This window comes from Colletotrichum paranaense (genome assembly GCF_030867605.1).
Source record: "Colletotrichum paranaense strain IMI 384185 chromosome Unknown Scaffold_11.1, whole genome shotgun sequence".
NCBI classification, from domain to species: domain Eukaryota; kingdom Fungi; phylum Ascomycota; class Sordariomycetes; order Glomerellales; family Glomerellaceae; genus Colletotrichum; species Colletotrichum paranaense.
In genome coordinates, this window is record NW_026848969.1 from 706,126 (window position 1) to 722,600 (window position 16,475).

The 16,475-nt window shown below is 53.4% G+C and overlaps 2 protein-coding genes across 2 annotated transcripts; one reads left to right on the plus strand and one right to left on the minus strand.

Annotated features, from left to right (window-relative positions):
* Positions 1-2,893: 2,893 nt before the first annotated feature.
* Positions 2,894-4,866, minus strand: CPAR01_12564 (uncharacterized protein; the record flags this gene model as incomplete). Its single annotated transcript, XM_060496819.1, has 2 exons — positions 2,894-4,767; positions 4,857-4,866. 2 exons carry the CDS (start codon positions 4,864-4,866, stop codon positions 2,894-2,896), a joined length of 1,884 nt encoding a protein of 627 aa, XP_060344352.1.
* Positions 4,867-6,835: 1,969 nt separating this feature from the next.
* CPAR01_12565 (WD domain-containing protein) lies at positions 6,836-9,440 on the plus strand (the record flags this gene model as incomplete). The annotated part of the gene is made up of 7 exons (XM_060496820.1): positions 6,836-7,822; positions 7,879-8,046; positions 8,107-8,492; positions 8,552-8,837; positions 8,934-9,128; positions 9,221-9,296; positions 9,370-9,440. Coding segments are annotated over 7 exons (2,169 nt in total), but the record flags the coding sequence as incomplete, so codon positions are not given.
* Positions 9,441-16,475: the final 7,035 nt, after the last annotated feature.

A 16,475-nucleotide genomic window follows, 5' to 3' on the forward strand; every position in this document is an offset into this window, starting at 1 on the left:
CAAGCGTGTCTCACCCACTCTGTTATCTTGTAAGGGTCCCTGTAAATTCATCCGCGCGGAACGAATAAGAATATGGCGTTGATGAGGGTTGAGGAGAGCGTTGGAGATGTCTGGAGATGTTTTGAGGCGTAAGGTAAGTCAGGTGCTTGTTTGGGCTTGTGTTCAAGTACTTTCTGCAACAGGATGCCGATATGTCCAGCCTTCTAAAGGTACCTTGCAGTGGTTCTTACCAGCTAGAACGATCGCTGTCGTAAGCCGTGCCTTTATATTGCCTCTTACATGGCCTCCTTCCTCATTTGACATTTCGAGGTTCCCGGAACCACGTATTGAATCTATTGAGTCGTTGGATTCGGTCAGACAAAATGGCATAAAAGCCCTCTTTACTTTCTCGCTTGCCGGCCTCGGGACATAGAGTGTTTATTGCTGTCGATTACGGGAACCAGATGCATGATAGCATGTCCATTTCGGAATCATTTAGAGCTGGTCAGCAGCTAGCCAATACCGATCGCGTGCTTGTCGACACTTCTTCTACCGTTCAAAGATAGGCACCAGTGTAAATGTAGAAAGGAGACTCACCCACAGCAAACCCCCAGTCCGGCATGAAATAATAGACCAGCATATGGTAAATCGGCTTCTCATTTTACAGAACCGGCCATATCTCCACATAGCTCGTTGCCACATCCCGAAATCAAAACCTGAAATGTTATTCTCCCATCGCTCATGCCATGGCGAGAGGAGCATGACTCCTACTTCTAGCTCCCATCGCTTCGAGTAATCGAACATATCGACTAGCCTCTCCTCTCGAGCTCATTATACAGCCAGGATGTCCTACATCCCTGTCTTCGTGAGCGCGCCAAAGAAGAAAGCTGAAGCGAAAAGTGATCCGTGGAATGACGGCTGGGCTGCTTTCTGACCCCTTCCGTAAGTTCTACGAGGCCCGCGAACATACCTTTCAGAGATCAAGTGATCGGTGGCAAGGAGGATACAGAAAAAAATTAACCGAGGCGTCTGGGGCCAGGCCTTCTCATGCCATGCTTTCTGGAACATTTCATGGGATCGATGCATGGTCATGAGTACATATATCCTAGAACAAGGCCGGGAATGTGAGTGTTGATCCTGACGCATACGAAGAGACACCGAAAATAATACCCATCATAGATTACAATCTCTGGTCTGCGTCTAACGCAGGCGCTTGGAGAGAAGACGCTGAGTCCATGGCAGCTAAAGGTAGGAGCCACCCAAACGTCAAGAATTATCGAGGCCTCCCTCACGCCCTGTTTGACACCATACGAAGTCGCACATAACATGGCCGTCGCACTGCCTCATTAAAACACAGATCTAATTTAGCCTTCTAGTCTCAAACCACTGCCTCCGTCAACTTCCCTTGGCGGCACCATTGCAGACGGGTTTTGTGCCGTTTGCCCTAGTACTATGAATCAGGACGACGCGGCTGAGTGGTCAACTTGCTGTCGTCCATCACAGCATATAGAAACATCTCGCTTATTGATCACTTTCTGCCAGCAACGTGATATACGTCGGAGAATACGGTGGCGATGTGAGTTGCTGTCATATGACGGAGGACTCTGGTCATGTCTAAATAGCAATGTCATAAGTCTCTCCTTAACATGGGGTCCTCGAAGTAAGTGAACTCATACGCATCGGAAATTAGCGAATTGGACGCAAAGGTTTTGGACATGGTTGAATGTTGCTTTGCATTGCTGGAGACAGAGTACTATATAGTCTGTAGAGATAAGCAAGAGCCGTTAAACTAGTCGAACCTTCTACCGGAAGATACACACCCGGCATTGCGGCACTGCTGTCCTGGCCCTCGCGAGCGTATATCTGTTGATCTCTCTCTAAGCTATCGCTCACAAGCGCGACTAGCTCTGCAAGGCGATCCGTATCTTCGATGAGAAGGCCTTTGCCGCCGCTCATTTCTCTCAACCGTATATGCTTTGGCCGTTCGCTATAGGGAAGAAGACACATCTGACATTTGGATAACATTTCTGACCTGGAAGGACACTCATAAATGTCTCTTCCTGAGACGTAGGTAGAGGCTTCATAGGTCGAGCATAGATTCTGCGCTATAAACCAGCAGAGCCCACAAGTTCAAGATGTCAGCTTCGCACAACGGGCGGATGGAACATTTAGGGCTACAAGCTATGTTACGTTTCTACTTTGTTTTTAGGAAGGCCCAAATTGAGAAATGATCTCAAAGAAATCATCCAAGGTATCATACATATATGCTAGTCTATCCAAACGTTAAGTGGCTCAAAGTGGTTCTCTGGCCTCGCGAGGGTATTGGACGGAGACAGCCGGCCGCCAACACATTGCCATCGACTGCATGGCCACGAACCTACCAGTAGGTCAACATAACCGCTGGGAAGTAATAACAAAGAGTAGTCTTCTTTTGACCTACCCACTCCCGTGAGCTTCTTAGGTTCTTGTGCCCGTATTCGTGCAGAGATACGTACGCATAGACAACTGGTGTTCACCTACGAAAGTCTGCTTTCAGACACACCGCCATTATATGTGGCGCATGTTCAGTATTATGAACGGGAGGAAGAGAGTACTTTGGGAGGATTGGGTGAGTTCGAGTGACAATGGACCGGTAGACAACACCCTTGAGAGACGATGAACAGTATTGACCAAATGAAATCGTGGCGACATACTTCAGGCATTTGAGCATAGGGACAAGAGACATTCGACCTGACAAATGCGATGATATTACGTTTGATTAGAGACTAAGTGCCTAGTTATATGTGTAGGGCGGAGTTGGGTATCATAATTGTAATTGTATTTCAACGAGTGGATGATGAGACGTGCGAAATCGCGCCAACTCCGAGCAGATGCAAGCGGGAGGAAAACAAAGCGCCTAGAGTCTAGCCCTCTTCTAAGCGGACGTCGTCGATCGTCGCCAGATCATGAAAGCCGCAACTCCAGCGCAGGCCGTCGCGCCCAGGGCGAGATAGAGGCTTGTACGGTCTGGCGGCTCCTCTTCGCTCCGAGGGAAAGCGGTGCTGGGATTCGTCGCCGCCTCGGCAAGGGCAATGAACAGCTCGCTGATACTGGACCACTTTACTGTGACGTGAAGGGGCGTGCTCATCATGAGACTTGACGTGTACGTGTCTGGCTGCGTCTCGCTGCGCTGCGTTGTCTTGTCCTTGTCGGCCTTTAGAGCTGTGTAGATGTTGGGAAGGTCGTCCAGTTGCGGGTAGCGCTTGCGCAGGTCGACGATGTGAGAGAAGGAGTCAGGATCCGAGGAATCGTACGTATAGCAAATAAGGTCGCAAGCGTCGAGCTTGGCCTGATTCTCCAAGATGGCGGGCTCGAGCTCACCCAGCTCTTCCATAATCATGTAGCACTGCTTGCCGCCAGGAAGCTCTACGCTGTTTACGGCTCGGCGCGGCTTGATCGTCGGTCGGTGGAGAGTGTCAAACGGCCTATTCAGGAAGGCGTCCAGCAATGAAGATTTGCCAGCCCCTGAAGCACCCAAGACGTAACATAGCACGACATTGCGTTCTACCTTGCCTGGGCGTCTCCTGCGCTTGCGCGACTTGGTCACCTTCAGAGCAGCTGTCGTGGTTTCCCTGGCGGTTGCAGGTTCGAAGCCAAGGTACGCCAGATACTCGAGCGTGGTCTTGGGCTCCATAAAGGTGGTCATGCTCCATTGAGCGAGCCATCCTTGCAGTGTGACGTGCCCAGCCTCGTTGCGTACGGTCGACGATGGGAAGGATGTTTCGATCCAGGAGGCAGGAAGTCCTGGCGTCGGCGCGAAGAGGGCCTCTAGCTCTTTGTCGTTGAGACCTCCATCGTTGTCCTTGTCGAATAGCAAGAACAAATCGACGAAGAAGCGATAGCCAGCCGGGCTCAGTTCTGCTGATGAATACTCGGGTACATCAAACTTGGGTCGCAAGAAGCTGTCTTCCAAGCTTAAGCTGTCTGTATAGCGGAACTTGCGCAGTATGATCCAAACCGTCTCGTGCCGACCCTTCTCCGCGTAGAGCTTGTTGAGTTGTAAGAACCCGCTCTGGTCGATACCCTTCTCGGTCGATAAGTGCGGGACAGACTTGCCAATCGACAGCTTAATGTTCTCGAGATCTTCGGGAGTTAGGGGCTTGTCGAAGCACTTGGACTGGAAGTTGTGCATCTCTTGATCGTTGAGCCACCCGTCTTGGTCCTTATCGCACAGGTAGAAAATGCGTTTGAGGGCGTCGACACAAGCCGGCTTCAAATTCCCCTCCTTGTAATCGAACAGCGGGGCGATGGGGTGGGTGACGGCCTTTTGGCATAGGAAGAAAACTTCGTTGACGTTGCGGTGCTCTCTCGCGCTCGAGCGGATGCACGAATCGATCTCGCGGAACTCGGACATGACAGGAAGCATCTCGCCTTCGACCACCTGCGGCGTGTTTCCTTCGCCCGTCAGGTCGGATTTATTCGCACAGAGCACGACTGGAACATTGACACCGAGGGAGCGGAAGTAAGGCATCCAGAACAGGGCGACGCGCTCATAGCTGTAGTGGTCTGAGTAGACGAGGAGGATGACGTTGCATTTTCGTATCTCTTTCCTGAGGGTTGTTCGGTCCTGAGGGCGGGCAGAGGTGTCGACGATAGTGGTCGTTACGTTCTCGGGGGTGCCCAGCTGTGGAGGGATCGTGATGGAGGGGAGGACGGATTGGATCTTATTAGAGATGAAGACATCTTTGACGAGCGACGCAATGAGGCTGGACTTGCCGGTGCCCTCATCACCGCAAACGCAGATGCGCACTATGGAGTAGCAAACGTGGTCAGTAGGAAGCTTGACAGAGAGAACAGCGGTGGAATGGAGCTCAGCTCCTCCTCGTCAGGCCACCTACCAGAAGCCATGGTTACGGTATTTGCAGCTCGAACGAATGCTTCTATTGCGAATCCATGGCAGGATCTATGGTGAATGATTGCTACAAGGAGGTCGATTTGATGAAGCGGATCGCCGTTTGAGGTGGGAACTGTTGGCTGAAGATGGCTGCTTTTTCTTGATGGAATTGGCCCAACGGGCTTGTAGAAGCTTTGGAGCGGGTAGGACGGGAGCTGCAGGTCGACGGGGATGACGACCTGATTTACAAGGATGGGTCTGGTGGGGTAGGTGGGAAGGCACTGATAGCACAGCGGCTAGCGCGTCTGGCGATGCAAGTTGCGGTCACCAGGGAGGTCACACACGCTGAAGCATTTTGATGGATTACGTAAGTTTTCCTGGAATAAGACAAAATATCAGCTTCTCTTCGTACACTCTCGTGAAGAACAAGAAGGGAGAACCTAAATCTTGGTGGTTGCGGGCCCCGTACGAGACTCGCAGAACTCTCACGCCTCTCCTTCTGCGTTTAGCAGCCATGGTAGAAACATGTGCTGGTACTTACAGAGCTGCGTCATTCTCTTCATTTCTTACTTCAGGTACCTAGGTTCCTTACCCAAGAAAACAATATGCTTCAAGACAGGTAGTCCCGGATAGATGGCTCCGTGTGCCCTAGACCGAGACATGTCTTTACGTAAGTTTTGGACCCCATTCAACGAACTCCTATGGATTGGTTTAGCAGTGACATCTCAAGCTTTGACCACAATGGTTCGTGATGTATCAGGACAACCCATTTTGCCAGATGAATTTTGAGTATATATCAACTTGATCTTATTAACTAAACTCCATCTGAGTACATTCGGTCTACGAACTGGTCTTGAGAATTACGAAATACCTACAGCACCCCTGCCTCGTTCTTCAACCTTCTTACCCCACACTTTACCTAACATGCCGTTGTTGCTGTTTCCTCCAGAATGAACCCATAGTCAGGGACAATGGACTCTTGTGATGCTGGCCGGGTTATTGGGGGAATAGGTACACTATATCCGAACTGTAGTATTCCTCCCCACAGTCTGTCAGTCGGGGATCCTCCACTCTCCCCTCCACCCCTCCCATCTTGCATCCCCATCCCACCACTCACGTCGCAGCAATCCTTCTCCGCGTCTGACCCGGGGGCCCTCGTTCCCCTGGAATAAGCCATGCCCCAATACCCCCAACCTGCAGTATCGCTCTCCCCTGCCACGCTTGCTGACCTGCCACGCCTCCCCATGAAGACAGAGCCCTGGTGTTGGGAAAATGGGGATAATTGGCACATCCGCCGGGGGGTAAGGTAAGGAATCATGTGCGAGAAAAGGGCGGGGAACCCGAATTGGAAACGAGCAGGCGCAGCCTTGGGGGTTCTTGACTGATTGTGGAGGGTTGTGGTTGGCGCGCACCTCACCAGACGAACCAACCCCGGATCGGAACCGAACCCGCCTATTCGTGCCTACACCTACCTTACACCTTCAACCTCTCTCTTTCTTACCTACTCACCTCGCTCTATTAATAAGGTGCTACACCACCACCACATCCCTCCTCCGCGCCGCACATGAACTCCTCTTGAGTTCATCTGGTCATTCGCGGCGACACATCTCCGCTGTCTTCTCCCCCTCCACACCTACCCGTCGCGCCTGACTTCCACCGTCCGATCGTCGAACCCTCACCAAAAAGCCGTCCGTCTCTCTCTGTCACTGCCGTTATACGTGCGACCTTCCCGAAACGTCGACCGTCAGCCTCGGCCGTCGCCCGTCACCCGTCATCCGATTACCCGTTATCAACAAGGCCCAGGAACCTCCACTCGCGGGGCCGCCAGTGACGTGAGGCGGAGCCGATCAGAACGCACCCAGACCACCGTCCCGAGCGCCCGACGATAACCACCTCCAACCACCTCACCTTCCGACGTCGCGGTTCAACCCTCGCGTGCCTTTGATCGATATTTGCCCACGTAGCAATTGAACACCGTAACAGATCTGGATCATACATAATACTAGCCCATCATGTTGTGAGTTTACCCGACCTCGGCTGGTCCTTGCCCGCGGACAAATTCAGCCAGCACCTATCCAAACCCAGCCGTCCAACCTGCGCCAGACCAAACATCACGCAGGCACGAGACAGTCTTTTCCAGCCTCGTTCCAGCCGCACACCCCAGAAAACTTTGCCCACAATGTTGGTATCTTCAAAGACAGAGCAGCAGCTGACAATTGCACTCCGTGCGACACCAAAAGCGTCCTTCCCCCTCCCCCGCGATACCCCTCGCACTCGGGCGCCTACGGCGCAATCGGCGCCGGCATCGCCCCCATGATCGAGACGAACAACATTCTCTCCAACCCCGAAGGCCCTGAATACCAGTTTCTCGTCGGTGAGGGTACCTACGTCCTCAAAGAGTGCCTCCATCTCGCCACCCCTCCACCGCATCCCTCTGAGGCCCCCGTCGTTAATCCGAACCCGCTCGCCACGACGCCCCAGCCCGCCTCCGCTGGCACCAAGCTCTCCCTCATATCTCTCGACGTCCGCGCCGCGCCCCCCTTCTTCTACAACAAGGGCGCCAGCACATCCACCACGCTCTCCTCCTCCCTCGGCGGCGACATCCAGGAGCACCCCAACGAAGGGCGGTATTCTACCGAGGCAGGGCTTAGTAGCGATGGAGGGGACGGCCGCGGTGCCTCCCTCAGCGACGGCGTCGCACCCCCGACGTCGTCATTGACCATGGTGTCGGCTCCGGCATTCGGGGACGGAAACTCGGCGCTCGCGCCGGCCAATACCAAGGACGCGGCCAAGAAGAAGGTGGCCAAACCCAAGAATAACATGACCAAGAGCAACTCGTCCTTCATTTCTAGAGTCATTGTGAACGAGAGCTTGGCCAAGAAGCTTCAGGAGCGGCCTACGGACGGCGTTTTTGCGTTTGCCAATATCAATCGAGCGTTTCAGTGGCTGGATCTGTCATCACCAACAAAGGTTGGGCTTCCCACGTATCGACGTTGCTGCGGACCACTTTACTGACGAGGCTGAAGGCCGACTACTTGACCAAGATTCTGTTTACAAAGGCTCATTGCCTGTGTCACGACGTGAACCCCATCACCAAGAACATTGCTCATATTGATGTAATCATGGGCTTCTCAACGGGAGAAATCATCTGGTGGGAGCCTGTTTCTCAACGGTATACTCGGTTGAACAAGAATGTAAGTCTTGGAAACCGCACTTTGAAGCGTGTGAAATCAGGTAGACTGACCGTGCCCCAGGGCATCATCAACGGCACACCGGTATCAGAGATCCGTTGGATACCAGGCTCCGAGTCCCTCTTCCTAGCAGCGCACATGGACGGCTCGCTGGTGGTCTACGACAAGGACAAGGAGGACGCGCAGTTCTCCCCAGAGGAGGAGCAGCTTGCGACCAACGGCTCATCAACAAACGGAGAGAGCGATTCGTCGACCAACGGCGTCAACCACAACCTCAAGATCCAGATCAACAAGTCTGTCCACTCAAAGAACCAAAAGACGAACCCCGTGGCATCATGGAAGCTGTCGAACCAGCGCATCAACGCGTTTGCTTTCAGCCCGGACAATAGGCACCTGGCAGTCGTCTCGGAGGACGGCTCGCTCCGCATTATTGATTACTTGAAAGAAGAGTATGTTTGAGAGCTCTGCCGATGCTCTGGCGTGACTTGCCCTAACTGACACGACACAGGTTGCTGGATCTCTACAACTCGTACTACGGCGGCTTCATCTGCATCACATGGTCACCGGACGGTAAATACGTTCTGACGGGAGGCCAAGATGACCTCATCTCCATCTGGTCCGTCGTAGACTCGGCCATTGTCGCCCGCTGTCAAGGTCACCAGTCGTGGGTGACATCGGTGGCATTCGACCCGTGGCGTTGCGACGACAGGAACTATCGGTTCGGCAGTGTCGGCGAAGACTGCAGGTTATGCCTGTGGGATTTCAACGTCGGCATGCTGCACCGGCCCAAGGCGGTACGTCGTTTTGTTCCGGCTCCCCAATTTCCCCGCGTCGAATCGGGAACCTCGGAGAGGGGGCGTGAGACCAAAAAAGCTGACTTGTCGATATAGGCTTCCGTTCATCACCGAGGCTCCGTATCATCACGGTTCGCCAATCCCTTGCAGAGACAGGAGACGGCCAACACGTCGGCCAGCCGCATCCGGTCCAACTCGACTCTGTCTGGAGGGGCAGTGGACGAAGACGGCAGCAGTATCGTTCATCCTGTCGAGCCTCGTGCGAGGATCGCCATGCTACCTCCTGTTTCTGTATGTTGCCTCGGTTCCTCTCTTCCACATGAAATTCTACATCTTGTCAACTTTTTTTCCTTCTCGAGGATGCTAACAATATCGACAAATAGTCCAAGGCAGTTGATACCCATCCTCTGTGCTGGCTGGAATTCACAGAAGAAGCCATCATCACAAGTTGCAAGAACGGTAAGCCATTGGCCCTCGCACCGAGGTGTTACAAGCCTCAACGGACACATGCTAACATGTCAACCCCCAAAAGGCCATATCAGAACATGGAATAGGCCGACTGATGCCCCGGTGCCGACAGAGGGTGCCTCTCAACCATCTTAGCCGCATACTCGTCTTTTGGTGGAATGATAATGAGTTGGCTACCCTTTTGTTTTTCGTTTCGTTGCAGATATTGGAGGAGTCGAGGTGTAGAAATCATGTCAGCCGATGCATCACCCCTCTACGCGGGGGCTTTGTCCATAATTCTTTTCCAAAAGTGCTTTTTGGCTCAATTCCAATCAAACCATCCATGTCCAACTGCAGGATCATGTGTCAAAAGATGTCATCTTTTCAACTCTCTTTTCGGTTTTTGCCTCAATGCTCTGTTGATGTGCGTTTCCATCATGAGGGTTTCGAGATGATCATGACGTGACGCGATCTGCATGTGATTTGAGGATCCCCAAAGATGTCCAGGAGTTCCCACTGTGAAAAGGATGCGCCACTCTCGAGACACAAAGCTGCATTGGCAGCACTGGCAGCGAGATCAAAGATGCGGCTCCGTAGTATAATAGTGGGCTCTAGGCTTCTGTACATCGGTCGAGAGCGTCGATGGACCCCCTTGGCCCTAGTGTTCCATTGGGGGCCCTCCTTACAAGTTACCAGCCACAATTGACGCTGTGTGTATCTCTGCGACATCGGTTCGTTGACAATCCGTTGGTTGTCGCACGGCGGCGCGTGGTGTACGAACACACTACGGTGGGAGAGAGTGCGTGGGGGCTCCACCACGCTCGACGCCACGCCCAGCCAGCCATGTTTGATGGAAATGGCAACAAAATGGGTACGTCTGCATGTAGTAGTGGATAGCGGGAACAAACGCAATCCAAGCTTGGCTCAGCCGCCAAATATTGCAGGGCCCAGGCACCCAGTGAAACATCAGAGACAGAGAAACGGGAGAGCGGGAGAGGAAACCCGGCCCAGGAAAAAAAAGAGTCTATCAAGTTCCCGATCCACGCTCGACGAAAAGAAGTCGGGACGAAAAGTCGAACGGTTACCGGCGCAGACTTGCAGGGTCATTGATGCCTGGGCTACGTCGTCTCGTTCCTGACCCGGGAAAGGTAGATAGCACATGCTTCTGGAACGGCGTCCATATTGTTCAAGGACGAATCGAAACGGGACCCCTCCTTCAATAAAGTCATGGATCATTGACCATTTTTTGCTTGTCAGAAAGCAGGGAATGGAAATTCCCGATGTCCCCACTGTTAATTTGATATGCGATAGGTTCCTGGGAGTCTGCTACAGGTCAAAGACGAGTAAGAATGGGTGTCGTGGTATCCGTATCCGTAACACGAAGAAAAACACCTCGTTGAGCGAAACCTGGCGGAGCCTTTTTCACATGTTGTTGGTGGTGAATGGCGGCCTCGACACGCGGCGCCATAGAAGCAGGGTAGATGCTGAGGCTCTTACTCGTCGTCCAACGAGACTTTGATGAGGCTTTTTGAGCGGTGCAGCCGCAAAGTGTTTTAATGTGCAGTAGTATCGCCGCAATGTGTGTCTGAGATGCATGCGGGCGTATCGGGAGATCCACGTGTATGGATGCAGAGCACTGTTGGAAAATTTTCCCTATGTCGCCGCAAGCTTCGATCATTGAAGCTTCAAACCTTCACGCCCCTCTGTAGTGACAAGGCGTTGGCGCGCCGCGCAGATAACGGGTAGACGGCCCACACTGAGCGGTTTGTGTGCACCTGCATAGCAAGGAGTTTACCCTAGCGTGCCTAGGGAACTCGGGAGCCAGGAAGCAAGGCTGAGGACGAGTCCCACAATCGTGGTTCAAAGTGAAGGTCCTACAGGTCGAAGCCGGTCTGTATGTAGTCTATACTGCTACAGGAAGGGTGCGGTATCAAGGTTTCCATCCCAGGAAGCCCAGGAATGTATTAGAGGTGCGGCGTGGCCCCTCCTTTTTTTCACCGCTGCAAAGGGCCGAAGGTGAGAGATTTCGGAGAGTGGATATGCGCAGGCGGCGGTAGTTGGCGAGATTTTGAGATGGGGCCAAGCTTCGTGACTCAACCTGGCTTGGTGCCCGAGATGGATCTTGCCCAGTTCAACATTGTTGAAACGATGGGCCTGTTTGGTGATATGACCACGTTCAGCGACGCAGCGAGCCTCTCGTACACATCTGTTGCGATGTGCAGCAATTTACCAAGACGGGAGAACGCACAACCGCTGCAGTTGAACATGTCTGGACGACCCGCTCAGTTCCGACGGTTCTCATTCGATTTTGCAAGCGAAGATGAGCAATGAACGATGCTCAGGCCATGATGTGCACTGGGGCGAGACAGAACGGCCCAGACGAGACGAAGCCAGGGACCAAGAGACGTACGAAAGAGATGTCATGTTGATATCAGTGGGGCCCTAGGGTGATCTGACATCAGGCCCAGGAGGAGGCATGATGCTATCTTTGCACAAGGCCAGTCGATTGGGCGGGGGCCCGCGGGCTGTAGACTGCGGATGCCATCTGCGGCAGCGAGCGAGCTGAGCCGTTGAGGCGCCAATCCTACGTACTCATCAAGGCGACGTGCAAGTTCCGCATCGTGGCATCGTGAATTATTTGGATCTTGACCTTGTATCCGTACGGATACCTTGGTCCCTTGCAAGATGCGGCCCTTCTGTAGCGTACCTTAGCTTGGCGGGACAACGTAGGCGGAGCCTTGGTGGGTAATGGCTTGAGGAGCCTTGACCTCGCTTCTGCTAGTTATCCGCCCTCAGTGCAGCTTCACCGGACAATCTGACTGGGATATGTTCAGATGTCGAAGAAATGCGTAAATCGAGGTGGGATCCAAAGCTTTGAGGGCTGCGATTGGAACAGCGAAAGGTTTTGCGCTGTCGCTTGCGTATGTGACAAGCAACCATCTACTTTGTAGCTTTGTGTGTGGAAAAGTGACGAAATCAAGAAAGCTTCAAAACGGCGGCAAGTGGCTGCAGCTCTTAGAGTCGGAGCTTGAACTTCGTTGGTGACACAATACCGACTCGAACGTCGGCAAGCATGTGTCCAGACGCCACCAAGGAAGTCTAACTCAAATATTGCTTGAGATACAATGCAGCTTCGCAGGAACTTGCCGGCCGATGTGCGATTGCGAGATGGATCATGGCTGCGCCGTTCACAAAGACCGAAACTCGCGCCCGCCGCCCGTATCTTGAAGCTTTCGATTCGGCGTAGGTCCGGGTTCGGCGCGGCTTCGGACCGCTGCACGGTGACTTTGCGGCTTAGTGTAATTTGTCGTTATCTCGGAGTCATTCTTCCTAGCGCTGCGCTTATTGGATGCCAGCCACCCGTGGGAAGGGTGAGGGAAAAGTCGCAATCGCGTCGGAGAAAAAGCAGGGTTGAAGGCGCCATTGTCAAAATTTCAGCGAGGAATCCACTCGAGATCGAGTCGGTGAGAGGTCCATTCTTCTGGAAGACTGGCACTCTTTGTTTTTTTTTTTCTCTTGGTCCTAGGCTTTGCCTGAGCCCTAGGGGGGTTCAAGCCCTCGCAAATGGAGAAGAGTCGTACTGCGGGCGGTGCTGGCCGAATGATCGTATGGTAATGGATTGATTTCTGTCTCTGGTTCATATGTTTCCTCATGCAGGATTAAGTGGCAGCGGAAGCGCTGTAACCGCGGCCATTGTCGGTTGATAGACCGGGACTTGAGGCGCAGAGACTCGGAGCCCTCTGGCCAGGATCCGGTTTCTCAGAACTCAGGTCTCAGGGCTCAGGAGTCGCTTTTCGCTTCTTCGCTTCAAGCTGGAACGAGCAGGGAGCATTCCTGGCTAGAGCAATCAAGGCCTGGTGCTTATCGGTGGAGATTTCACCGAACCCTCAGAGCCCAGATGGGTATGCCCATAGCAGGGCTCGGTCCAGGTCCGGGCCCAGGTGCCAGAGCGCTTCCGCCTCTCTCCTGGCGGCGATCTTCCAAGCAGCGGACCAGAGTCTGGCAGGGGTTCAGGAACAATGAGGGCCGTCGTCGGTTCAGTGGACGGGAGTTTGATGGATGATGGGACAGTGGGAACGTGATGCCCAGGCCAGGTCGACAGGGCGTATGATTTGGACGGCCTGGAAGCTCTTTGTCTGCTGAGAATGCTGCATGTGGTGCTGCATGCGGCAGACCTACCCATTCAAACGGGCCCGTCAGAGGAGCTGGACAATTTGACTTGCATCGGCTGCCCGCAGGTCTGCAGATGCCAATACGGAGAGGTCATGGCCTCAAGCGCAACCGTCACCCATTAAGCATGATGCGAGACGTCCAAGTCGGTCGTGAGGTGCAGAATCGGAGAGCTGTGGGATGCGAAGTGCTGGTTCCCCGTGTGACTTGGGGCACTGGGTGCCCCGAGCACATCCATTTCCCGTTTTGACAACATCGTGAGATTCTATCCGTCAGGTGCACTCAAGGTTACGGTGGGGGTAACCCAGATATGGCCACAGCGGTCGTCCTGTCTTTTTTCTTTCCATTTTGAGACCTCCGATGTTGTACATGCTTGAAACAAGCAATGGCTGATCATGATCCAAGCCTCTGCCGCTCAGATGCAAGTACTATGTACCCCGCCGTGCTCTAATAGAAGAGTCTCATGATGAATGATGTTTATGACCAGTGACTGCATCTGAGAGACGATCTTTGTTGGAAGCTTCAACGTCAGCCAGCAGGATTTGGCCCTGCGCATCTTCGATAGCGGGTGTGGGGGTCGCCAATCTTGCCCGTACAAGGCCACAAGAGGCGTGGCCTGTTGGAATGACGGGCAATGGCCTCGGTCGAGACTGGCAGCTGAAGATGATGGATGCGAGAAACCCCCCATGTATCACGACGATAGAGTCCAGCGGATAGGTCTTGGCTCCTTGGGTGTCTTGCAGGTGGACGAGATGGTTGCCAAAGCCACAATTGGTGACGATGGTGTTTTCGAGGCGGTCTACTGGCGTATCGTTGCTAGCCTAGGCTGCGTCTTAGTTGCATTGGCGATGAAAGACGGTCGATATTCGATATGAGATATTGGGTGCAAACCAACACACTACAGAAGCGTGTATCAGTCAACGTAGTAATTTCCATGCAAATACAGTAGAGCCCGATCAAGGAGACAAGTACCACGCGGGTTGCAGCTTTCCGTAACGAACGGAGGGAAGACCGCTTTGCAGTTTGGGTAAGGTGGTGGTTGGCGATTGGTTGACCAGGGCAGATGCTGGACCCAGGACTTTGCAGATTGAACATCCCACGCCAGAACCCACCACGCTGGCCATTCCACTCAGTTTTGTTGCCTCGAGCGAGTTTTCAAAAACGGGCGTCTATCGTAATTCTTGCCAGGGGACGTCTTACAAGATTCTCACCGGGTGCCGTCACTTTAGGAGGTGGGAAGGTGTGGCGGCAATCAAGGTGGCAGGCACGCCGCACAGCGTAGTGTACTCCGCAGCAGGTGCCAGGCGGCATACCAAAGAAAGAAGGGGCAGAGACTCAGAGTGACGGGCAGGCGCGCAGGGAACGAGGAAGGGACCCACAGCTTCCATCTGAGCTTCCATTCCACCCAACCAACCGACGTCTATCGCACGATTCATGCAGGGGCCAATCAGTGGCGTCGGTGTGGCAGTCTTTTTTCGGCAATCCGTCGCCTTATCCGTCCAGATGAACGGCGCCCGGGCGGCAATACCGTCTGTAGATGTTTGGATGTATCTTTTGGTGAACCTAAGCTTTGCCTTAGCTAAGGTATCTCATTGTTGGAGGATTCGAGGCCCTTTGTCTGCCCGGCGGTATTCATGTTGGTTGCCGAAGCCTAGGTGCCCTTCCACGCCTTGGTCATAATTAGCTTCGGTCACTTCTCTCGATACCGTCTTTGCATCGTAGACAATACCTATCCGTAGGTAGTCAAGGCAAGGTAGACCTCGGCACCGCCTTGAGAAGGCGTCGCTGCAAAGACACCTTCACGGCGGGCACATGCGCCGCCCGTCGGAGCTTCCATCTGATGGAGCGAGGCGCATCGGAGACTTATCTTTCCATGTGCAATCGAATGGGCAGATGTTTAGCTGTACCTGTGAGGTATCGCGGACACCTTAATTGCATGCAGCAGCAGGTGTCCTTTGTGGTCTATGTCCCTGGGAAGACGGGACTTGACAGGTAGGTACGTGAGGTTGCGCCTGAATAACGTGTCGGTCGCAGTACCTTTAAGCCGGGCGCATTTCGAGCAGGAGCAACCACCCGCGGACCTGAAAGTGCAAGTGCAGGCGCTCGAACCATGTGTTTCAATTTGGCTTGCTTTTCCCCTTAGCTACGGATATCTTTCTGCCCGTCATTCATTTTCTCCGTCGCCAGTTTGGCTCGCCAATTTCAGAGAGTCGCACTTTGGGTAAATTCCGGTTTTTTGAACAGACGACCCTGCCTCGGATGGCCACATGAGTCCCGAAAACTGCAGGCCGGGCTCTCCGTGAGGTAGAATACCACGACTTGAAGATGATTCGAGCCTCCGTTTACACGATGAAGCCCAGATGAGATGTTCAGCGTTACGAGGCACACAACTGGGTACGGAGGTACGAAAGCAGGTATTTTCTGACCACAGCCTGCCTGCACTGTCCAGTCCATGGGGGCTGCCAAGCCGGCCAAACAATCCACCACACCAAAATCAGCAAACCCACAGCCGCTCTCCCTCTAGGCTCAAGCCCATCCTAACTCTGAAGGGTGCTGATTGCTGAGTCTGGTAAAGGGATAAGAGATAACGATGGTGTGCGATGATGAGAGTCAGACAACAGGCCCAGGCTCAAACTCAGACTCACCAGCATCGGCATCAGCGTCAGTAGCCGCACCACGCATCTCTGCCAAAACGCGCCATCGGTTCACCGTCGCTCCAGATAGCCTTAGATAGGCCGCTTCTAGTTTGGATGGCTGATGAGATGATACCCCCGTTCATCAGTGTATCATAGTCAGGCACGGAAACACTGCGAAGAGCGCGCATAGATGCCGCGTGCTCTCGTCATGACTTTTTTTTTGCGCTAAAAGGTGTAGATGGTTCAGATGCTTGGTTTGACCGAGAGACTGACCATGATTCACCCACGCCCCTCTTCGTCGTTTGAGGCAAAAGCCGCAAGAGGAAGAGGAAGAGGAAATTCATCCCACTTGTTCGTGGACTCATCCACCAGCGGCAGGGCACCA